Source organism: Phyllobates terribilis, unplaced genomic scaffold (genome assembly GCF_046119375.1).
Source record: "Phyllobates terribilis strain yellow unplaced genomic scaffold, ASM4611937v1 Scaffold_14__1_contigs__length_39327217, whole genome shotgun sequence".
Classification (NCBI taxonomy): domain Eukaryota; kingdom Metazoa; phylum Chordata; class Amphibia; order Anura; family Dendrobatidae; genus Phyllobates; species Phyllobates terribilis.
In genome coordinates, this window is record NW_027362774.1 from 11588052 (window position 1) to 11609103 (window position 21052).

At 45.4% G+C, this 21052-nt stretch overlaps 1 protein-coding gene across 1 annotated transcript in view; it reads right to left on the reverse strand.

Moving 5' to 3' along the window:
• LOC141175746 (neural-cadherin-like) overlaps positions 1 to 21052 on the reverse strand; it is a 235890-nt gene that overhangs the window by 43510 nt on the left and 171328 nt on the right. The window contains exons 7-16 of the mRNA XM_073659672.1: positions 11499 to 11641; positions 11044 to 11216; positions 10423 to 10591; positions 6068 to 6238; positions 5687 to 5859; positions 4247 to 4414; positions 3310 to 3559; positions 3092 to 3219; positions 2512 to 2698; positions 326 to 469 (exon numbers count right to left, since the gene is read on the reverse strand). Of these exons, the coding sequence (XP_073515773.1) occupies positions 326 to 469; positions 2512 to 2698; positions 3092 to 3219; positions 3310 to 3559; positions 4247 to 4414; positions 5687 to 5859; positions 6068 to 6238; positions 10423 to 10591; positions 11044 to 11216; positions 11499 to 11641 (1706 nt within the window). The remainder of the gene's footprint in view (positions 1 to 325; positions 470 to 2511; positions 2699 to 3091; positions 3220 to 3309; positions 3560 to 4246; positions 4415 to 5686; positions 5860 to 6067; positions 6239 to 10422; positions 10592 to 11043; positions 11217 to 11498; positions 11642 to 21052) is intronic.

Here is a 21052-nt window from a genome sequence, read left to right on the forward strand (position 1 = left end):
TCTAGGATGGTGACCTCTAGGATCCCTAACGCTTCAAGGAACAAAGGGGACACAATGTTGGTGTGTCCAAGGGGCTTAGATATGACACGACGGTATGAATTGGGGGTATTTTAAGGGCTATATAATTAGAGGTCTCGACTACATGCACTTATCTTGCACCGTCTTGGTGGTCATCCCTTTCAAAGTAGGGTCCTTGAGTTGAAACATTTTTGGATGCATTCACTGGGAGGTCAAGGGCTTCAAGGACATTCTGTCATTCAAGTTGGAGTTACCCTTTAAGAAACTTTTTTCAATTTTTCATAATTTTTTTTACTTTGTCCTCTACCTTCATCTGGGTCACTGGCGCTCACGGTGACCACCGCAGATCCGACGTCCTGATCTTCATCCACGCTTACGAAGTAGGCGCCTTGAGTGAACGACGGCTGGTTATCATTGACATCGATGATAAAAATGCGCACGTAGGCAGTGTCTAGAGAGACAAGAGGCAGGAAATTAAAATGCTTGAATGAGCCATTTCTGTCAGCTACAATTCCTTAGCCTGTCGGGGCGAGCGTTAAATGAAAACTAATATGCAGACGATACAGGAACCGACCCCCGGGGCTTCCAACAATTTATACAAGCGCATTATTCCAAATCTCTTGAAGATGAAATGAACGTCAGCATCAATTCTCCTCAACAGATAACACAGGAATAATTGATTTTTGATGTCAGTGGCGTTGATATTTTGGGTCTCGTCCCCCCAATGCGGCCATTTAGTTGGTAGTGTCTATCCTTTCAGCCAGACAGAGATTCATCTCAGCATCGTTCATTATATATTCACACTGTTTGTATAGCCGGCAGCCCTGCGTGCTTCACATTTACTCTGCTGTCTGCACATATATATTCTCTTATTAGGTTTGTTATTATAGAAATACAAAAAATTTGCCATACATACCATTTTAATGGATCCTTTTTTATAGTATGGAGTGCATTATGTGTTATTTGCAGGGGATTGCTTTGCCATTTTGCTGCCAGAAGCTATAAAATGACTTAGTCCCTTCTCATTCTGTACAAAAACTACTGATAACCATTCGAATGTGAACCACATACACTCAAAAAGCACAATTATCCTCAATTTAGCTTTAAAGGGGTCAGAGATTGTTTCTTAATCCATAGCTCTTGAATATACATAGCAAAAATATTATCTCTGTCTGCAGCCACCACTAGGGGAGCTCCCTGTATACAGAGATACATGATAAGATCCTGTCTGCAGCCACTACTAGGGGGAGCTCCCTGTATACAGAGATACATGATAAGATCCTGTCTGCGGCCACCACTAGAGGGAGCTCCCTGTATACAGAGATACATGATAAGATTCTGTCTGCAGCCACCACTAGGGGGAGCCCTTTGTACAGAGATACATGATAAGATTCTGTCTGCAGCTACCACTAGGGGGGGCTCCCTGTATACAGAGATACATGATAATATCCTGTCTGCAGCCACCACTAGGGGGAGCTCCCTGTATACAGAGATACATGATAAGATTCTGTCTGCAGCCACCACTAGGGGGAGCCCTTTGTACAGAGATACATGATAAGATTCTGTCTGCAGCTACCACTAGGGGGGGCTCCCTGTATACAGAGATACATGATAATATCCTGTCTGCAGCCACCACTAGGGGGAGCTCCCTGTATACAGCGATACATGATAAGATTCTGTCTGCAGCTACCACTAGGGGGAGCTCCCTGTATACAGAGATACATGATAAGATTCTGTCTGCAGCCACCACTAGGGGGAGCTCTCTGTATACAGAGATACATGATAAGATCCTGTCTGCAGCCACCACTAGGGGGAGCTCCCTGTATACAGAGATACATGATAAGATTCTGTCTGCAGCCACCACTAGGGGGAGCTGCCTGTATACAGAGATACATGATAAGGTCCTGTCTGCAGCCACCACTAGGGGGAGCTCCCTGTATAGAGAGATACATGATAACATTCTGTCTGCAGCCACCACTAGGGGGAGCTCCCTGTATACAGAGATACATGATAAGGTCCTGTCTGCAGCCACCACTAGGGGGGGCTCCCTGTATAGAGAGATACATGATAACATTCTGTCTGCAGCCACCACTAGGGTGAGCTGCCTGTATACAGAGATACATGATAAGGTCCTGTCTGCAGCCACCACTAGGTGGAGCTCCCTGTATACAGAGATACATGATAAGATTCTGTCTGCAGTCACCACTAGGTGGAGCTCCCCGTATACAGAGATACATGATAAGATCCTGTCTGCAGCCACCACTAGGTGGAGCTCCCTGTATACAGAGATACATGATAAGATTCTGTCTGCAGTCACCACTAGGTGGAGCTCCCTGTATACAGAGATACATGATAAGATCCTGTCTGCAGCCACCACTAGGGGGAGCTCCCTATATACAGAGATACATGATAAGATCCTGTCTGCAGCCACCACTAGGGGGAGCTCCCTATATACAGAGATTCCCTTTGGCTATATTATAGTTTCCACCTCACCAGAATTGGGCTGCCCATGTTTTCCGGGTCTAGCAGACTCTGATCCATCAGATGATTTCACCTCCAGCAGGTATGAAGTCTTCTCCTCTCGGTCAAACACGGCAGCGGTAAAGATGCTGCCCGTCTCGGGGTCTATATGGAAAAGAGCATGATCCCCACTGCGATCTTCCAAGATAGAATAAGTGATCTGCAAGGTAAAGAAAAAGTACAAAAACTAAGAAATCACTATTGTTACATTCTGAACCCCAAAAATTACAAGACTTGTTTTGCACCAAGGTCCTCATTATGCCCCCTGCTGTTTGGCATAAGGACCAGGCAGAGTGTATCAATTTTGGGATTCCTCAGCAGATAATTGACCCTATTATCATTTATTTAGCCTTCTGTAGGACATCAGAAGATCCTGCCACCAATAGGAACCTGATGTTCTTCACTGAGGAAACCAGCACCAGGATCCTTTTTTTTGCTTTTGGCCACCAGTCCACCAGGACCAATTGGGTAAAAGCAAAAATTAAAGATGCCTTTCTTTAATAAAAAAAAAATTACAAAAATCTAGTAATTCCTTTTTGCATTTCTAGCTTACCTTCCCATTTAGCCCCAAGTCCTGATCCGATGCAGACACCTGAAGGACCAATGTCCCAAGATCGAGCCCTTCGGTCACCGACGCCTCATATATAGATGAGCTGAAGAACGGGACATTGTCATTCACATCTGCAAGTTCAACATATTACGTCAGGGTCCGACCAGAAACTATCACACCCAACATTTCATTACCGCGCTGGGGGGGCACCACAGTCTCACCTGTGATATTGATATAGACCGTAGTGAATGCCGCTAAAGGGACTGGGGCGACGTTTTGAGCCCGGATTTTCAGGATGAAGTTCTTGGTTGCTTCATAATCCAAGTTCTCTGCCACCAGTACAGAAGCTGAACCGTCGTCTCGATTCACGGTCAGGTAAAAGCGTACGGGCATGTTGCTCTCGGGGACCAGTCCTTCCTCCAAGTTGTAGGTCACTCGGGGGTCTCCCAGGAGGGATGTGGCCTTAACCGTCTACATGGAAAGGACATTTAAAAAATAAGTAAACTCAGTCCTACTTATTTTGGAAAGACGAAGAAAACCACAGCGTAACGCAAAATAAAATGTAAAATTTAACATTAGCGGCCTGGAAGTCATTTGTGATAGTCCCGCTGTGTTTCTCATGCATTAAAAGACACATAAAACGTGCACTCTCGGAGACGTGTGAATTTAGTGACACATATTGTGCGGGGAGCATTCAGATTTATGAGCGAGGACATAAAAACCTCATTCAAAATTGAAATTTTTGCCTGTAGAAAATGATTCATGCACATCCTAAACAGCAGGGGTCACCTCGCGTCCTGTGGTTTGTAGGCCTGGGTTATGCAAAACATAAAAAAAACTAGGACAGGAACATGTTAGATCTTGTTTAATATTCATTGTGGGATGTTATTTTTGCCTTCGTCTGCATTGCTTTATAGCCTTGGTCTAGCAACACCTTTGGATGCACTATGAGAATACATCCAAGTACCATTCGAGATCGAGTCATGGCTGAAATATAGGTCCCTGCTACAAAATATCAGCAAAAGTCTTCATCTATCCAATCAAAAGATAGCAACAGGGAGGAGTCTCCTTCCAGCCCTCCCCCGAGGAGCTCCCAATCCAAAAAAAAACACAATTATAATGAATTCAATAAATCATATATTGATAAATATATCCTACCACAATGGGTGTATCCCTCAAAGTATTCTCGGGGATGATAATTTCATATCTATCCTTTTCCCAAATAGGTGGCTGATTTTGGGCGTCGGTGACTCGAACGGCAACCTCAACCCTTGTGCTTCTGTTTCCACCATCCGTCACAACGACTTCTTGGGTTATCAATGACTTCTAAAGAGGTTAAAATAGAGAAAAGGGCTTTAATACAAATAAAGGAAAGCTCCATCGCCCGACTTGGAATAAACCTCATTCGTGAATGAGATGCCTTCAGCATATCGTGCCGGACTTGACCACCAACTTCAGAGTCCCAGAAATTCCTCCACTGGGCTTTAGCATTGGCATTTCTAACATCTGCCTTCCTTGCGTTAGTGCCTGTTCCACCTCCAGATGTTCCTGTCTAGATGTAGAGATGCTGGATCCTGAGAAAAAGTGAACTTGACAGCTTGATGGAGCCTCCTGACTGTCCGCAAATCCCAGAAGTCACGTGGACCTCCGGCCACCAGCTGTGAGATCTTAAAACGTCCCCTAAACTTTGAAGCAAAAGCATCAGCTGCGAGAATAAAGCATTGTCTCCGTATTATACGTTCCCAACATGTGTCTTCGTCTGTCAGAAGAGCTGCTGGTCATCTCATGCATCAGAAGAAATTCCGGTAGGGTACATGGAAAGAACATAGCGCATAGAAACCTAAGGCGATTGTTCCTATCTGCAAGTATCTCGCTGCCTATTGTCATTTACCACAATATCCCCTCCTCTTTACTGATTAAATGGATTTTTACAATACTTGTATTTTTTCTTTAAACTACTCTAATACTCCTCCAAAAGACAGTTTGATTTTCGTAAGACTTTTAAGAAGATTAAAGGTTTTTTTTTCCAATTGCAAAATGTTCGAAAATACCAATTTTTCTCCTTTGAATAATTCTCTCCGTTCTTACGAATAGAGGGATTTTTTTATTCTATTTTTTATTGCGCTGCTCGTTGACTGGGTTACCGGACGCCTCTGCGGTTTATCAGAGGTGGACATTTTCCTTGGCAATAACCAAGCTTGTAACCGCTGCTTTGAAACTGGGGGGATCGTTGGATCTGACCAACATCAGTTCCCCTGCGCTCCGCCGATGCTAGAGAAGCAAAGTTGCTCCAATTCTGCTTGTAGTAGGGGAGCGTTGGGTTCTTTAAGGTGAGAATTACCCTTTAAATACCTACAGCCAACACTACGGCCTATTTAGGCTCACTAATAACATATGAACACCCTACGTATCTAAGCTGTGATTGAAGAAGTCGCCATAACCATCGGAAGCTGCAAAAAAGGGTCCATCTGAAAACAAAGACCAAGAGAGCCCTCCTGGCTGCTTTACCCATTGCCCATGAAAGACTCTACTAAATCTAAACTTTGTGATGCTCATAAAAAAATATATATATATTGCTTCCTAAAAATGATTGCCTACCCTTGGCAAAGGTTGATTGACGTAGAGCCATCCTGTTGTGCCGTTGATCTGAAACACAGGCAATTCGTCACCCGACACAGAGTAAGAAAGTGCCGCGTTCACGCCATAGTCTTCATCATGAGCTGCAATGCGAAGGAAGCTGGTGCCCACGGCGGTGTCCTCCTTCAGGAAATCTGGAAGGAAATGACACTATGCCGGTAATCTTTAATAATACTTGATGGTTACAGGCAACGACATAATCACATGAGGTCATGGGTTGCGTAAAATGACTCCAAATTCCGGCTGTCGATAGTGGTGACCCACTTAGACGCATTGGGCTCTCCATGACCGTGTGAGTACGAGAAGGTTGTAATCTTAAAATCAGAAATGAGGATTACTCACATTCATAGCGGTTGTTTTCAAAGCTCGGGTCGTTATCGTTCTGGTCCAGGATGGCAATGTTAATTTGACAAAGCCCGATGAGAGGGTCGGTGGCCTGGTCGGTGGCTTTTATAGTCAGGGGATACTCCTTCTCTCTTTCACGATCAAAACTTTGCAAAGTGGTTACGACACCTGCAAGAAAAAGATGAAAATTCACCCCTGTACGGTCTATGGTGCTTATCAATAGCCAACTGCACCCAGTATGGGATTTCAGCACCACGGACAGTTCCACATCTCAGACCTATGACTACATGGTAGAACATTCTGCCAGACAGCTCCACAGACCTATAACTTCACGGTAGAACATTCTGCAGAACAGCTCCACATCTTAGACCTATAACTTCACGGTAGAACATTCTGCCAGACAGCTCCACATCTCAGACCTATGACTACACGGTAGAACATTCTGCAGACAGCTCCACAGACTTACAACTTCACGGTATAACATTCTGCAGAACAGCTCCACAGACCTATAACTTCACGGTAGAACATTCTGCAGAACAGCTCCACATCTCAGACCTATAACTTCACGGTAGAACATTCTGCCAGACAGCTCCGAATCTCAGACCTGTGACTATACGTTAAAACATTCTGCCAGACAGCTCCAAATCTCAGACCTGTGACTACACGGTAAAACATTCTGCCAGACATCTCCACATCTCAGACCTATGACTACACGGTAGAACATTCTGCCAGACAGCTCCACAGACTTACAACTTCACGGTATAACATTCTGCAGAACAGCTCCACAGACCTATAACTTCATGGTAGAACATTCTGCCAGACAGCCCCACATCTCAGACCTATGACTACACGGTAAAACATTCTGCCAGACAGCTGCACATCTCAGACCTAGGACTACACGGTAGAACATTCTGCCGGACAGCTCCACATCTCAGACCTATGACTACACGGTAGAACATTCGGCCGGATAACTCCACATCTCAGACCTATGACTACACGGTAGAACATTCTGCAGGACAGCTCCACATCTCAGACCTATGACTACACGGTAGAACATTCTGCCAGAGAGCTCTACATCTCAGACCTAGGACTACACGGTAGAACATTCTGCCAGACAGCTCCACATCTCAGACCTAGGACTACACGGTAGAACATTCTCCCAGAGAGCTCCACATCTCAGACCTATGCCTACACGGTAGAACATTCTGCCAGAGAGCTCCACTTCTCAGACCTGTGACTATACGGTAGAACATTCTGCCAGAGAGCTCTACATCTCAGACCTGTGACTACACGGTAGAACATTCTGCCAGACAGCTCCACATCTCAGACCTGTGATTATACGGTAGAACATTCTGCCAGAGAGCTCCACATCTCAGACCTAGGACTACACGGTAGAACATTTGGCAGGATAACTCCACATCTCAGACCTATGACTACACGGTAGAACATTCTGCCGGACAGCTCCACATCTCAGACCTATGACTGCACGGTAAAACATTCTGCCAGAGAGCTCTACATCTCAGACCTAGGACTACACGGTAGAACATTCTGCCAGAGAGCTCTACATCTCAGACCTAGGATTACACGGTAAAACATTCTGCCGGACAGCTCCACATCTCAGACCTATGACTACACGGTAGAACATTCTGCCAGAGAGCTCTACATCTCAGACCTATGACTACACGGTAGAACATTCTGCCGGACAGCTCCACATCTCAGACCTATGACTACACGGTAGAACATTCTGCCAGAGAGCTCTACATCTCAGACCTAGGACTACACGGTAAAACATTCTGCCGGACAGCTCCACATCTCAGACCTATGACTGCACGGTAAAACATTCTGCCAGAGAGCTCTACATCTCAGACCTAGGACTACACGGTAAAACATTCTGCCGGACAGCTCCACATCTCAGACCTATGACTACACGGTAGAACATTCTGCCAGAGAGCTCTACATCTCAGACCTATGACTACACGGTAGAACATTCTGCCGGACAGCTCCACATCTCAGACCTATGACTACACGGTAGAACATTCTGCCAGACAGCTCCGAATCTCAGACCTAGGACTACACGGTAGAACATTCTGCCAGACAGCTCCACATCTCAGACCTATGACTACACGGTAGAACATTCTGCCAGAGGGCTCTACATCTCAGACCTATGCCTACACGGTAGAACATTCTCCCAGAGAGCTCCACATCTCAGACCTGTGACTATACGGTAGAACATTCTGCCAGAGAGCTCCACATCTCAGACCTATGACTACACGGTAGAACATTCTGCCAGACAGCTCCACATCTCAGACCTGTGACTACACGGTAGAACATTCTGCCAGACAGCTGCACATCTCAGACCTGTGATTATACGGTAGAACATTCTGCCAGAGAGCTCCACATCTCAGACCTAGGACTACACGGTAGAACATTCGGCCGGATAACTCCACATCTCAGACCTATGACTACACGGTAGAACATTCTGCCAGAGAGCTCCACATCTCAGACCTAGGACTACACGGTAGAACATTCTGCCAGAGAGCTCTACATCTCAGACCTAGGACTACACGGTAAAACATTCTGCCGGACAGCTCCACATCTCAGACCTATGACTACACGGTAGAACATTCTGCCAGAGAGCTCTACATCTCAGACCTATGACTACACGGTAGAACATTCTGCCGGACAGCTCCACATCTCAGACCTATGACTACACGGTAGAACATTCTGCCAGACAGCTCCGAATCTCAGACCTAGGACTACACGGTAGAACATTCTGCCAGACAGCTCCACATCTCAGACCTATGACTACACGGTAGAACATTCTGCCAGAGGGCTCTACATCTCAGACCTATGCCTACACGGTAGAACATTCTCCCAGAGAGCTCCACATCTCAGACCTGTGACTATACGGTAGAACATTCTGCCAGAGAGCTCCACATCTCAGACCTATGACTACACGGTAGAACATTCTGCCAGACAGCTCCACATCTCAGACCTGTGACTACACGGTAGAACATTCTGCCAGACAGCTCCACATCTCAGACCTGTGATTATACGGTAGAACATTCTGCCAGAGAGCTCCACATCTCAGACCTAGGACTACATGGTAGAACATTCGGCCGGATAACTCCACATCTCAGACCTATGACTACACGGTAGAACATTTTGCCAGAGAGCTCCACATCTCAGACCTAGGACTACACGGTAGAACATTCTGCCAGAGAGCTCCACATCTCAGACCTAGGACTACACGGTAGAACATTCTGCCAGAGAGCTCTACATCTCAGACCTAGGACTACACGGTAGAACATTCTGCCGGACAGCTCCACATCTCAGACCTATGACTGCACGGTAAAACATTCTGCCAGAGAGCTCTACATCTCAGACCTAGGACTACACGGTAGAACATTCGGCCGGATAACTCCACATCTCAGACCTATGACTACACGGTAGAACATTCTGCCGGACAGCTCCACATCTCAGACCTATGACTACACGGTAGAACATTCTGCCAGAGAGCTCTACATCTCAGACCTAGGACTACACGGTAAAACATTCTGCCGGACAGCTCCACATCTCAGACCTATGACTACACGGTAGAACATTCTGCCGGACAGCTCCACATCTCAGACCTATGACTACACGGTAGAACATTCTGCCGGACAGCTCCACATCTCAGACCTATGACTACACGGTAGAACATTCTGCCAGAGAGCTCCACATCTCAGACCTAGGACTACACGGTAGAACATTCTGCCAGAGAGCTCTACATCTCAGACCTAGGACTACACGGTAGAACATTCTGCCGGACAGCTCCACATCTCAGACCTATGACTATATGGTAGAACATTCTGCCAGAGAGCTCCACATCTCAGACCTAGGACTACACGGTAGAACATTCTGCCAGAGAGCTCTACATCTCAGACCTAGGACTACACGGTAGAACATTCTGCCAGAGAGCTCTACATCTCAGACCTATGACTACACGGTAGAACATTCTGCAGACCCAGGTTGCATTGGCTGTAAGAATCGGCTGGATCTGCACAATGAAAACCATGTGGCGGCACAGTTACTACTGGGCACATATAGTAACCAGTGACTCGGTGTGCCGCCATACAGATGCATCTGCCGAGTGCATGAGCCCTTAGTGCTCATCAGTAAGTCAGATCATAGGTTCAGACATCTCTGTATTAAAGACATGCTCCATGACGGGTTTGGGATTATGCCAGAACCATATAAATAATTGGAAATAACCATACATTATTCATGCTGCACTGAATTACAATTATAAGATAAATTATACATATATATATATTTTTTTTTTACATGAGTGATAATGATTTTGCCGTTACCGGTGTCTGGATGGATGGTGAACGCAGGCAACGAGCCTTCTCGGTGCACAATCCCATATTTCACCTGTCCGTTCACCCCGGAGTCGGCATCTTTGGCTTCTACTTGGAGTACGAACGTTCCTGGGGGCCGGTTTTCCAGGACAGAGGCGTTCTTGCTATAATCTGCGCACTGATTGGATAAAAGTGGACGCAACGGCAGCGTTAAAATGAGCAAAAACCCCATCAGACATAAGGGTTGTCCAGAACTTAGATATTGTTCTCCTCTCGTTAGGATGGCTTTTCAACATCACAATAATGGGGTCTGATCAGCTTTTTGCAGTCGTATAAGGAGCCGGAACAAAACAGCTTGGTACACCCTGCGGTGGCTGTTCTCAGTACTGCAGGTCAGCTTCCATAGGGGCCGAGCTGCAGTACCGGAGAACGGCCACTACGTGGTGTGCAGAGCTGTGCTTTTCCGACTACCATCCAGGCAAGCAAACAGCTGATCATCGGGGGTGCATGGTGTTGGACCCCAAATGATATGACGGTGATGACCTATCATCAATATTTAGGTCCTGGACAACCCCTTTAAAACTGACTACAAAATGTCAGATTGTATTATGCATAGCATGACTGACTCACCTGGTAAAAAATGGGCTTATTATTATTAATATCATCCACTCGGACCATGACTGTGGTGGTGCTGGTGAGGCTGCGAGGACCCCCCGAAGAATTATCATCCGTAGCCGTCACATATAGGACATACTCTGTCCCATGAAGCCGTGGCAGTGGAATTGAGCCGAGGCGGATAAGACCTGATGAGATAATTAGGACTTTATCATTAATCTGTATTATACTGAGCACTTAAAGATTCTCGTTTTACCATGGTCCTGAAACCGAGCGCCGATAATGAGGACGATGGTCTTCACGTAATACCGCAACCCACTGTCCTTGACAGCTGCCACCGAGCTCTCTATGACACTGATTGATTTTAGGCAGATGACGGTGGGTTCGATCAATAAGTATGTTCAGGAGCTCGGCTCACACAATCTCAGGCTGTAAACACCGTAGTGTCTGAGTCCGGAAGCCATGATTACCTTTCTGAGGATCAATAAGAAAGTTTCCCTCTCCGTTTCCTCCTGATATTTCATACGTGACTTGATCTCCATCGGGGTCGAACGCTTGCACTGTGGCAACCAGGGTATTGGGGGCGGCATCCTCGGATACAAATGTTCGATATCTGGAAGAGATACCGTAGAGAAAGAAACATGTTACGTACTTAGCCCAGTTATAGATCCAATTATATGCTGGAAAATTGGTAATATAAGCAATTATTCCCTCTTATATGGCACGTCCCGTTGGCCAGGTTTGGCTTCTTGGGCCAATGAATGCAATAGACTTTGCAATTGTGAGTATGAGGAACCATAAAAACAGGTATCAAAGAAAGCAAAAGGTAAGACGTCAGAGAATGGTCCAGATGCAATGCTTGAATAATCCAACCAGATACTCGAAGGAGCTTCCCATGTAAGCCCAACTACAGCGACGGCAGAGAGACAGAGTCGTACCTGGGAGTAAAAGGCTCTAAGAGTTGGGAACAGGTGGAAAGTTGGGTTCTCCATGCACGAAAAGGCTAAAGTCAGATTTCCAGGAAACACTGTCTGAGATTGAGCCATGACGTCCGGACCTCCAATGGGTCTCCTGACCCAAACTCTACAGCTGTTGAGGTTGGGGCAAGAGACCCCTGGACGTTGCGGTCCACACTTGCACAATGGTGTCATAGACGTCTGAACTTGTCGCTACGCCAGTTGGGTGGAGAATGAAGAACTTCAACATCGAAGAGAAACAAACCATGGGTATTATTCTAGTCAACCCATGGTGTAACTGCCTGGAAACCATAACACCGCCATTCAAGGGAAAGTCACTGGTAAAGTCCTGAGCCTCTCTGTGATGACACCTGTTGTAGCGCCGGCGTCCCTGCCCTCTGCTAGGCAGGGACGCTGTTCCCCTCACCCCTCTGCTCCGAGCCCGGCGTCCTCCTCCCGCTCTGCTGGCAGCGCGCGCTCCTTCCCGGCCACTGTGCTTAGGGCACGCGCGCGCTCCCTCGCTCTTAAAGGGGCCGCGCGCGCCGTCCTAAGGAGTCCCCGGCCAATGGCCGGAGGACTTCACCATATATAAGGCACCTCCTCCAAAATGGAGGTGCCCGAGCAATGTTGTTGCACTGTTCACTACTCTGCTTCAGCCCTCAGGTCCCGTTGCCAGTTACCTGCCAGTTACCTGCCAGAAACCTGCCAGTTTGCTGTCTGTTTCCTGCCTGACATTCCTCCTACCTGCTTGCTAGCCTGAGGTCCGACGGTCTGCCTTCCTACTCCTGTCAGTCTGTCTATGGACCAGCTTGCCCGCTCACCTGGGAGCGCACATCTGCTACCTGCCTGCTAGCCTACCTGGAGGCTCCGCCGTCACGTGCTGTGACCACCTGCTATTCCAGAGACTCCTGCCCGCTCACCTGGGAGCGCTCATCTGCTGCCTGTCTGTTGGCCTACCTGGAGGCTCCGCCGTCACGTGCTGTGACCACCTGCCATTCCAGAGACTCCTGCCCGCTCACCTGGGAGCGCTCATCTGCTGCCTGTCTGTTGGCCTACCTGGAGGCTCCGCCGTCACATGCTGTGACCACCCGTTTATCCAGAGACTCTCGCTTGCTCACCTGGGAGCACACATCTACCATCTGCCTTGCTAGCCTACCTGGAGGCTCAGCCATCACAGGTCGTACCTACCCTTTACCCAGAGACTGCCCCGGTCACTTGCCGTGACCTCCTGCCCGTTCATCCAGAGACTGCCCCGGTCACTTGCCGTGACCTCCTGCCCGTTCATCCAGAGACTACCCCGGTCACTTGCCGTGACCTCCAGCCCGTTCACCCAGAGACTGTCCCGGTCACCTGCTGTGACTGCCTGCCCGTCTTCCCTGGTCGCCACCCGCTCCCTTTACAAGGACCGCCCCCTTGTATAGTAGCTCAGAGGTTCCGCCTCCCAGACCCGTTACACCTGTTATGGTAAATATTTATACTTTGCTTTGATTATTATCTAGACAATTAAATCTACCTATATATCTTTAATAATTTAGCATTTTAGTATTAGCTTTGTAAGTGTTATTCATAAATGCAATAAGAAAGGGCGTTGTATCTGATATAGAGGCGTCTTTCTGTTAAGCTTTCTTTGTTACAGAAGGCTTAAAAAACTCGGTAGAACCAGTTTCAAGGAATTTAACAGTTTCCAAGATTTATTACTGTAGCATCGGCGTCTCTACCCTCTGCTAGGCAGAGACGCCGTCCCCCTTACCGCCGCGCTCCTGCTCCGGCGTCTTCCGGCCTCCCTGCTGCTGCTGCTGCTGCTGGTGCACGCAGCTTCCCGGGCACTGTGCTTAGGGCGTGCGCTCCCTCCCTCTTAAAGGGGCCGCGCGCGCCCTCCTAAAAAGTCCCCGGCCAATGGCCAAAGGACTCTCCCTATTTAAAGCACCTCCTCCAATATGGAGGTGCCAGTGCAAGGTTGTTGCTCTGTGATACTTACTTTGCTTCAGCCTTCAGGTCCTCTACAAGTCAGTCTTGTCCGCAGCCTGATCTTCAGTCCAGTCCGCCAGTCTGACTACTTTCCAGCCCGACAGTCTGCCTTCTGTCCAGTCCGCCAATCTGTCTATGGGCTCTGCCCGCCTGCTTACCTGGAAGCACCTGCCTGTTACCTGCCGTGCCTGCCAGCCTGCTTACCTGGAAGCACCTGTCTGTTACCTGCCAACCTGCTTACCTAGAAGCACCTGCCTGTTACCTGCCGTGCCCGCTTGCCTGCCTTTACCTGCCGTGCCCACCTGCCTGCTTACCTGGAAGCACCTGCCTGTTATCTGTTGTGCCCACCAGCTTGCCTACCCGGAGCACCTGTCTGGCTATCAGCCGAATCAGCCTGCCTGACTACCTGGACCACCTGTCAGCCTGCCTGCGACCCTGGTCAGGCCGAGTAGATACCTAGTTACGCCCCTCTGGTCCCTCCTTGTTCCACAGCACAGAGGTTCCGCCACCCGGATCCGTAACAATTACCTTCTTATTCATAATTAAAATATCTTCTTCCTTAGGTAATGTAAAGCCATCCTCCCTTTTCCTTATCTCTGTGGTTGTAATAAAGACTTGTGATGGGCATCTGAGAGTCAGACAAGTCTGTACACTAACAGATACGGGTTGTGTGCCCTTGTCTCTGATCGATCGACTCTCTGATTTGATCAAAACTGGCAAATGGGTGAAACCTTTTGAGTTTCTCCTAAAGCTTTCCATACAGGTTTCCACATCACACCAATGCTTGAGTACCTCACTGAGGCGGAACCAGAGAACTTATGTGCCTCCTTGAGGTGGTACCATTACGTGTTGGTGCCTCTTTGAAGAAAAGTACAAGTTTGTTTCAGCGTTCTCCACAAGTTCCTTTATATCCAACCACACCCCGTATCCACACCCCATATCCACACCCCGTATCCAGCATAATCCACTCTTAGTCCTGTGTGTGTGTTCTTCCAGGGCCGGTGGATAACATGTGAACACATTTCAAGAGTTGTATATACTAGAAAATAAGTTAGAAAAAGTTCAAAACTTCAGGTAAGGATTTATGGGGGAAACATTGGTTGCGGAATAAAAAAATATATTATATACACTCTTTCTATCCTCTCTTTGTCATCATTGAACTGCAATACCAAACACAACCAGTAGATGGGTGTGGCACTGTTCTTGAAAGAAACTATTTTTTTATTCTTTTTTTTAATTCTGAACAACCTTTTTAGGATCTAAATAGAAGAACACTATAGTTTTTTTCCTGAGACCATTTCTTAACACTTCCCTGTCCACAGACCAGTTTCTTTTTTCAACAAGCTTCTTTTTCCAGTTTTATTTAACATTTTATTAATATAAGGTACTGGGGGAAAAATAATTACTGTAAAAATCTAAGAAAAATTCTGATTAACAGGGAGATTTACTTTAAAAGATCATTAGACGGATCTTGCATTGTGCATGCTTTACTTATTAGTAACTTCTTATGATAAGTTGATCACGGCGATCACATAAAAATTAATATTCTGCAACAAGTGCTCACTTTCTCTGCAGTGCCTCCGCAGGTGTAAAAAAAGTATTACACAAATTTGATTTCAAATCAATGGGCTGCCCATGCACCTTGTAGATCCTCCAGAAAGTTGATTTTTGTTGTTCTTTCCGGCTCCAACTAATAAACGAGGACCCTAAATATGGGACACCCCCCTTTAATAATTGAGAATACCCCCAAACAGGATATTTTAAACTAACTTTTCTAAAGTGTATCAACACCTTTAAAATATTAGAAACCGGTAATATAAAAAAACAGCATTAATAATTGTAGCCTGAAAGTTTTTTTTTTAAGAAAAAAATAGCATAAAAAAAAAAAAAAGGGGAATTTAAATTGAAAATTATAATATTTCTCATCTGGAACTAAAATAAAAAAAAATAAATAAAAAATGATTGTAATAGTTAAGTAGATGCCGGAAATATTTTTTTTTATGGCCTCTGAACACACAGAGAGCTTCTCCTCCATCAATTATTTTCCTTTTCTTCGTGTCACATTTATGTCTGTTTCGATCAAAAAAAAAAAAAAAAATAATAGTAATAATAAAAAAAAAAAATAATAAAAAATCTTGGATGAATATAAAAACTAGAGTGCAAAAATAACTAAAAAAAGAATTAAACAACAAATGACATGAAAGCCTGTAGGAATCAAGAGCTTTACCAACGGTCATGGTAAGTCGACGTCCGCTCTGTCTGCGCCGTACCGCTGCAAATCGAAAGTGACTGGGAGAGATATATATATATATTTATTTGTGAGAGTCTCATTTAATGCCCTAGATTAGGGGATGGGAACACTGTGATTTTGTTCAGCCACTCAACAATAAATTACAGCCCTGAGGCCACTGTCTTAGCCTAGAGTCTAACGAGCAAATCGATTCCAGCTCTGACAGTTTTAAAGCCGTAAAACGAAGAAGAACAGAGAGATGGGAGGTTTGAACATTACACGGAAAGGTCTCTGAAGACGCAGAAGGATTTTAAGAAAAAATAAAATAAAATAAAATAGGCCACCATCGTATCTATAGCAAACAGTGCACCGTTCCGCTGGCAGAAAAGCTGCAGGGGTGATGGGAGGGAGGCGGAAAAAAAGGGGGGGGACACGGGATGGAAAATACAGAAATCTGTGTGTTAATCGAGGGGAAAAATACGAACTTAAAGGCATAAAAGTAAAGAGCGGCTCTGAGCCAAGAAGGACGGGAGAGGGGCCGATTGTGATAAATGTAAACTTCTGATCATCTGACAATTCCGTATATCCCCCAAAAATAGCAAAGTTTCTAATGTCCAATCAAAATGCGGAACGTTGGAATTTTTGAGTAATGTACCGGATGGAATGCTGCTAAAAGGGTTCGACACTTTGTGGCGACTTCCTGACTCCGTTCTTAAAATTAAAACTCCAAATTGAAGAAACGTTTCAAAATTAAAAAGGTAAGGACAATTCTGAAAGCGCAGAGATTATATCAGAAGAAAGGCGGCAGAGAGATGGGATGGAAAATCTACAAGCGCTTTGCACTTATAGTAACTTTAAACCAGCAGAATAGTGAGTGCAGCTCTGGAGTATAATACAGGATGTAAGTCAGGATCAGTAATGTAATGTATGTACACAGTGACTGCACCAGAAGAATAGTGAGTGCAGCTCTGGAGTATAATACTGGATGTAACTCAGGATCAGTAATGTAATGTATGTACACAGTGACTGCACCAGCAGAATAGTGAGTGCAGCTCTGGGGTATAATACAGGATGTAAGTCAGGATCAGTAATGTAATGTATGTACACAGTGACTGCACCAGCAGAATAGTGAGTGCAGCTCTGGAGTATAATACAGGATGTAACTCAGGATCAGTAATGTAATGTATGTACACAGTGACTGCACCAGCAGAATAGTGAGTGCAGCTCTGGAGTATAATACAGGATGTAACTCAGGATTAGTAATTTAATGTATGTACACAGTGACTGCACCAGCAGAATAGTGAGTGCAGCTCTGGAGTATAATACAGGATGTAACTCAGGATCAGTAATGTAATGCATGTACACAGCGACTGCACCAGCAGAATAGTGAGTGCAGCTCTGGAGTATAATACAGGATGTAACTCAGGATCAGTAATGTAATGTATGTACACAGTGACTGCACCAGCAGAATAGTGAGTGCAGCTCTGGAGTATAATACAGGATGTAACTCAGGATCAGTAATGTAATGTATGTACACAGTGACTGCACCAGCAGTATAGTGAGTGCAGCTCTGGAGTATAATACAGGAGGTAACTCAGGATCAGTAATGTAATGTATGTACACAGTGACTGCACCAGAATAGTGAGTGCAGCTCTGGAGTATAATACAGGAGGTAACTCTGGATCAGTAATGTAATGTATGTACACAGTGACTGCACCAGCAGAATAGTGAGTGCAGCTCTGGAGTATAATACAGGATGTAACTCAGGATCAGTAATGTAATGTATGTACACAGTGACTGCAGCAGCAGAATAGTGAGTGCAGCTCTGGGTTTTAATACAGGATGTAAGTCAGGATCAGTAATGTAATGTATGTGCACAGTGACTCCACCAGCAGAATAGTGAGTGCAGCTCTGGAGTATAATACAGGATGTAACTCAGGATCAGTAATATAATGCATGTACACAGTGACTGCACCAGCAGAATAGCGAGTGCAGCTCTGGGGTATAATACAGGATGTAAGTCAGGATCAGTAATGTAATGTATGTGCACAGTGACTGCACCAGCAGAATAGTGAGTGCAGCTCTGGAGTGTAATACAGGATGTAACTCAGGATCAGTAATGTAATGCATGTACACAGCGACTGCACCAGCAGAATAGTGAGTGCAGCTCTGGAGTATAATACAGGATGTAACTCAGGATCAGTAATGTAATGCATGTACACAGCGACTGCACCAGCAGAATAGTGAGTGCAGCTCTGGAGTATAATACAGGATGTAACTCAGGATCAGTAATGTAATGTATGTACACAGTGACTGCACCAGCAGAATAGTGAGTGCAGCTCTGGAGTATAATACAGGATGTAACTCAGGATCAGTAATGTAATGTATGTACACAGTGACTGCACCAGCAGTATAGTGAGTGCAGCTCTGGAGTATAATACAGGAGGTAACTCAGGATCAGTAATGTAATGTATGTACACAGTGACTGCACCAGAATAGTGAGTGCAGCTCTGGAGTATAATACAGGAGGTAACTCTGGATCAGTAATGTAATGTATGTACACAGTGACTGCACCAGCAGAATAGTGAGTGCAGCTCTGGAGTATAATACAGGATGTAACTCAGGATCAGTAATGTAATGTATGTACACAGTGACTGCACCAGCAGAATAGTGAGTGCAGCTCTGGAGTATAATACAGGATGTAACTCAGGATCAGTAATGTAATGTATGTACACAGTGACTGCACCAGCAGAATAGTGAGTGCAGCTCTGGAGTATAATACAGGATGTAACTCAGGATCAGTAATGTAATGTATGTACACAGTGACTGCACCAGCAGAATAGTGAATGCAGCTCTGGAGTATAATACAGGAGGTAACTCAGAATCAGTAATGTAATGTATGTACACAGTGACTGCACCAGCAGAATAGTGAGTGCAGCTCTGGAGTATAATACAGGAGGTAACTCAGGATCAGTAATGTAATGTATGTACACAGTGACTGCACCAGCAGAATAGTGAGTGCTGCTCTGGAGTATAATACAGGATGTAACTTAGGATCAGTAATGTAATGTATGTACACAGTGACTGCACCAGCAGAATAGTGAGTGCAGCTCTGGAGTATAATACAGGATGTAACTCAGGATCAGTAATGTAATGTATGTACACAGTGACTGCACCAGCAGAATAGGGAGTGCAGCTCTGGAGTATAATACAGGATGTAACTCAGGATCAGTAATGTAATGTAATGTATGTACACAGTGACTGCACCAGCAGAATAGTGAGTGCAGCTCTGGAGTATAATACAGAAGGTAACTCAGGATCAGTAATGTAATGCATGTACACAGTGACTGCACCAGAATAGTGAGTGCAGCTCTGGAGTATAATACAGGAGGTAACTCAGGATCAGTAATGTAATGTATGTACACAGTGACTGCACCAGCAGAATAGTGAGTGCAGCTCTGGAGTATAATACAGGAGGTAACTCTGGATCAGTAATGTAATGTATGTACACAGTGACTGCACCAGCAGAATAGGGAGTGCAGCTCTGGAGTATAATACTGGATGTAACTCAGGATCAGTAATGTAATGTATGTACACAGTGACTGCACCAGCAGAATAGTGAGTGCAGCTCTAGAGTATAATACTGGATGTAACTCAGGATCAGTAATGTAATGTATGTACACAGTGACTGCACCAACAGAATAGTGAGTGCAGCTCTGGAGTATAATACAGGATGTAACTCAGGATCAGTAATGTAATGTATGTACACAGTGACTGCACCAGCAGAATAGGGAGTGCAGCTCTGGAGTATAATACAGGATGTAACTCAGGATCAGTAATGTAATGTAATGTATGTACACAGTGACTGCACCAGCAGAATAGTGAGTGCTGCTCTGGAGTATAATACAGGAGGTAACTCAGGATCAGTAATGTAATGCATGTACACAGTGACTGCACCAGAATAGTGAGTGCAGCTCTGGAGTATAATACAGGAGGTAACTCAGGATCAGTAATGTAATGTATGTACACAGTGACTGCACCAGCAGAATAGTGAGTGCAGCTCTGGAGTATAATACAGGAGGTAACTCTGGATCAGTAATGTAATGTATGTACACAGTGACTGCACCAGCAGAATAGGGAGTGCAGCTCTGGAGTATAATACAGGATGTAACTCAGGATCAGTAATGTAATGTATGTACACAGTGACTGCACCAGCAGAATAGTGAGTGCTGCTCTGGAGTATAATACAGGAGGTAACTCAGGATCAGTAATGTAATGCATGTACACAGTGACTGCACCAGCAGAATAGGGAGTGCAGCTCTGGAGTATAATACAGGATGTAACTCAGGATCAGTAATGTAATGTATGTACACAGTGACTGCACCAGCAGAATAGGGAGTGCAGCTCTGGAGTATAATACAGGATGTAACTCAGGATCAGTAATGCAATGTATGTACACAGTGACTGCACCAGCAGAATAGTGAGTGCAGCTCTGGAGTATAATACAGGAGGTAACTCAGGATCAGTAATGTAATGTATGTACACAGTGACTGCACCAGAATAGTGAGTGCAGCTCTGGAGTATAATACAGGAGGTAACTCTGGATCAGTAATGTAATGTATGTTCACAGTGACTGCACCAGCAGAATAGTGAGTGCAGCTCTGGAGTATAATACAGGATATAACTTAGGATCAGTAATGTAATGCATGTACACAGTGACTGCACCAGCAGAATAGTGAGTGCAGCTCTGGGGTATAATACAGGATGTAAGTCAGGATCAGTAATGTAATGTATGTACACAGTGATTGCACCAGCAGAATAGTGAGTGCAGCTCTGGAGTATAATACAGGATGTAAGTCAGGATCAGTAA